Source organism: Etheostoma spectabile, unplaced genomic scaffold, assembly GCF_008692095.1.
Source record: "Etheostoma spectabile isolate EspeVRDwgs_2016 unplaced genomic scaffold, UIUC_Espe_1.0 scaffold340, whole genome shotgun sequence".
Taxonomy (NCBI): Eukaryota; Metazoa; Chordata; class Actinopteri; order Perciformes; family Percidae; genus Etheostoma; species Etheostoma spectabile.
In genome coordinates, this window is record NW_022605588.1 from 179,068 (window position 1) to 182,281 (window position 3,214).

At 43.8% G+C, this 3,214-nt stretch overlaps 1 protein-coding gene across 1 annotated transcript in view; it reads right to left on the reverse strand.

Annotated features, from left to right (window-relative positions):
* Window positions 1–3,214, reverse strand: part of asns (asparagine synthetase) — a 12,570-nt gene that overhangs the window by 975 nt on the left and 8,381 nt on the right. Inside the window, exons 8-11 of the mRNA XM_032511227.1 lie at window positions 2,663–2,769; window positions 2,234–2,334; window positions 1,648–1,729; window positions 622–777 (exon numbers count right to left, since the gene is read on the reverse strand). Coding sequence (XP_032367118.1) covers window positions 622–777; window positions 1,648–1,729; window positions 2,234–2,334; window positions 2,663–2,769 — 446 coding nt within the window. The remainder of the gene's footprint in view (window positions 1–621; window positions 778–1,647; window positions 1,730–2,233; window positions 2,335–2,662; window positions 2,770–3,214) is intronic.

Consider the following 3,214-nt stretch of genomic DNA (forward strand, 5'->3'; position numbering starts at 1 on the left):
CAGAGATCTGAGGACCAGGTAACCATAGTCCTCAGATTGGACGGAGGTTAGATTGCTGACACAGAGACAGAGGACGTGGATGGACATCTGGCTGAATTTCTAGCAGAACGGGAGCAATCCTGGAAGTGGAACTTTGTGGATATAGACCACATCAACAGAATTACTAAATCACCTACTAACACCTCTAAAACATAGCTAGACTCAAAGGACTCATGTCTCAACAGGACTTAGAGAAACTTGTTCATGCCTTTGTTTTTAGAAGACTTGATCACTGTAACAGGTCTTTGTGAAAAAAAAAGTCAGGCCACTGCAGTGTGTTCAGAATGCTGCTGCCCGAGTCCTCTCTAAAACCAAGACATGTCAACACTGCAGATGTTGAGGGTTAGCCTCATATTGCGATATTGATACAATATTGATATATTGCCCAGCCCTAGTGGATATTGTTTATACGTTACTTTTCTCTACCCTGTTTAAACCTGTGGATGACTAGTCTTCATGCTATAATGGATACTGACAATAATCTAACATTTTCCTACAATTTCCTACTATGAAAACAGGAGGACGTATGGAAATGTGTGTTTTTGTATAAATGTTTATGTATCATGAGCCCCAGGGACGTACCATAGACTCGAGGTGCTCCTGCAGGCTGAGGTACCAGGACTTCTTCACAGACGTGATGCCGTCACTGAAGGCCTCTTTGCGCCTCCACAGGATCTCATCGGGGATCAGGTTGAGGTCTTTGAAGGAGTCCCGCAGAAGATGCTTCTCCACCCCGTGCTGCGTGGACGGGACAACGCTGTTATTACGAGGCAACGCTGGAACACTTAGCGTGCATTCACACTTTTTCAAGGCCGATGCTGATTACCATTATTATTATTATTATTAGTACTAGTTACTGAAAACAATATGCATTTACAATGGAAATGGAAATCTTTACAGAGCGGTAGCCGAGCCAACGTAGACCACTTTTAATTTATTAAGTTTATCAGTTAAATAAAACGCGGACCCAGATCATCTGGGAACCAGGGAAGCGGTCTATTCTCTACTTCACCCGGCCAGCGGCAGCCATCAGATGATGCTGCATCGCCTTTCCATTCATTTTAACCAGTGGTAGTGTGTTTAGGCTGCGGCGGGGGGCCAGCATTCATCTTGTAGAGAAACACAACCCGGCGCCACGCTACTGTGGCCCATGATGTGTGTTCTGAGGCGGAGTGAGAGTCCCGGACAGGAAACAGGAAACAGGAAACATCACTGCTGCTATCGCTGCCACAAGACAAGTTATAAAAGACCAAACACAAGCTGGGAACTGGTCCGGAGTTTGTGGGACAGCTGACTGTTTCCTCTGTCCCTCCGTCTCTCTGTCAAATGAAGCTGCCTTCAAGTGCGGTTGGAAACATGGAGATCTATAAATGATCTGCTGGAAAACAGTAACTGTGAAATATAAAGTCTACTTTTGCTACATTGAGGGGTTGAAGAACACAACAGGACGTCACACAAATGGCCCGTATTATGACACGACCCTGCGGAGAAATGTGAAATTGTTTTTTTTTTTTCAGTTATGAACGTGTCCTAACACCAAAGAAGACCAGGCTTCATGTCTCGGGCGGTGAAATGGAGAGTGGTTTAACAGCTGTAAGATGCACTGACCTTAGGGGTCCTCATGTCCTCAGGCAGGGACAGGTAGTAAGCTGTGAACCTGTGGTCCAGGAAAGGCACTCGGAGTTCCAGCCTGAGAAATAAAAAGGAACATCAATATGTTATGGAATATCTAGATATAATAGTTGTGTTTATTCTGTACGTTATGGCAATAAAAGAGGAGAATGAAGAACAATCCTAGTTTGTTTTCATGGGAACGTGGATCTTTCAGATCAATTTGAGGAGTGCCTATGGTTAGCATTTCCCACATTCTATGGCGTCATGCAGTGTAAGACTAGCACTGGTCTGGTCTTGGTCTCAACTTGGTCCCCTCACAGTCTTGGGGCCCTATCTTACACTTGGCGCAGTGCGAAGCCCGATGCAAGTGTCTTTGCTTTTGATTTCCCGTCCAGCGCTCGCGTCGTTTAAATAGCAGTAGCTTACATCGTTAAAATGGGGCCTCGGTCTCGTTGAATCAGAGCCTGAATCATTGCTGGTTCCTACTTTTAAAGTTTGCCCAGAAGAGACTACACATCTTCTGCTGGTTTCTGATTGGACACATTGCAGTGGACGTGACTAGTGATGGCGGTGGTGTTACCCGTGTGCAGCAGTGGTGCGATCAGCACGGAGGACATCAAACAGGTAGAGTTCCTTCATCAGGCGAATGCTGTCCTCTGCAGCTGCTTTGGGAGTTGGAGCCTGGAAGAGGAACACAACGCTGTCAGAACCCATACAACGACAAGAAATCCCCTTTCAAACATGCACACCACTCTGCCACTGTACTATGATGGTCTCATGTCAGAGTCACGTTGACTACTTGCTCTTCACAGTGGGACCGGAGCAGAAGAGGTTTAAAAGGGATTATCTTTTTATTTGTACTAATTATTTGAATATACTATATGTGTGTCATCTACTGAGTATTAACAAGGTATTCCCATGCAAAATGCTTACCTTGCAAAAAAAACAAAAACATTTCTCAATCTTTTCATTCAGAATCAGAAGTAGTGAGTTGTTGTGGAGGACTCGCCTTGTGGAAGTAAATGTATCCCTGAGTCAGCTCATCAGCCCCCTCTCCAGAGAAGATCACCACACTGTCCGACTTCTCCCTGATGTACTTTGAAACCAAGTACATCCCTACAGCGGAAGAAGAAGAAAACAAGTGTTTAACTCTCCAGAGTCCTTCTGTTTTCTCGCCTCGCAGATTTCCTTGGACTGTGGTGGCATACCAGGGCTCAACACCCTGGTATGCCATGCATACCATGATGCTCGATTCTGATAAGTTAAAAATCAATTATTAAAAATTACTATCTCAAGACATGTACAATTCATAAAACAGCCCGAAAAGTTATCAAGCTCCTTTTTTTTTTTTTTATCGTTTGATTAATTGACTATTATTGACTATTGCGACAAGCCGACTAAGAATCCAATTCTCCACCTTTAAACATGACGGAGCCTCATTACAACTTGTGTGTGACGAATACTGTATATGTCAAAATCTAACAAACTTAGATTTGTATATTTTTTTAAATCACGCATGGAAATGTATATACAAAAATTGTTGCATCGAGATGCATCGATA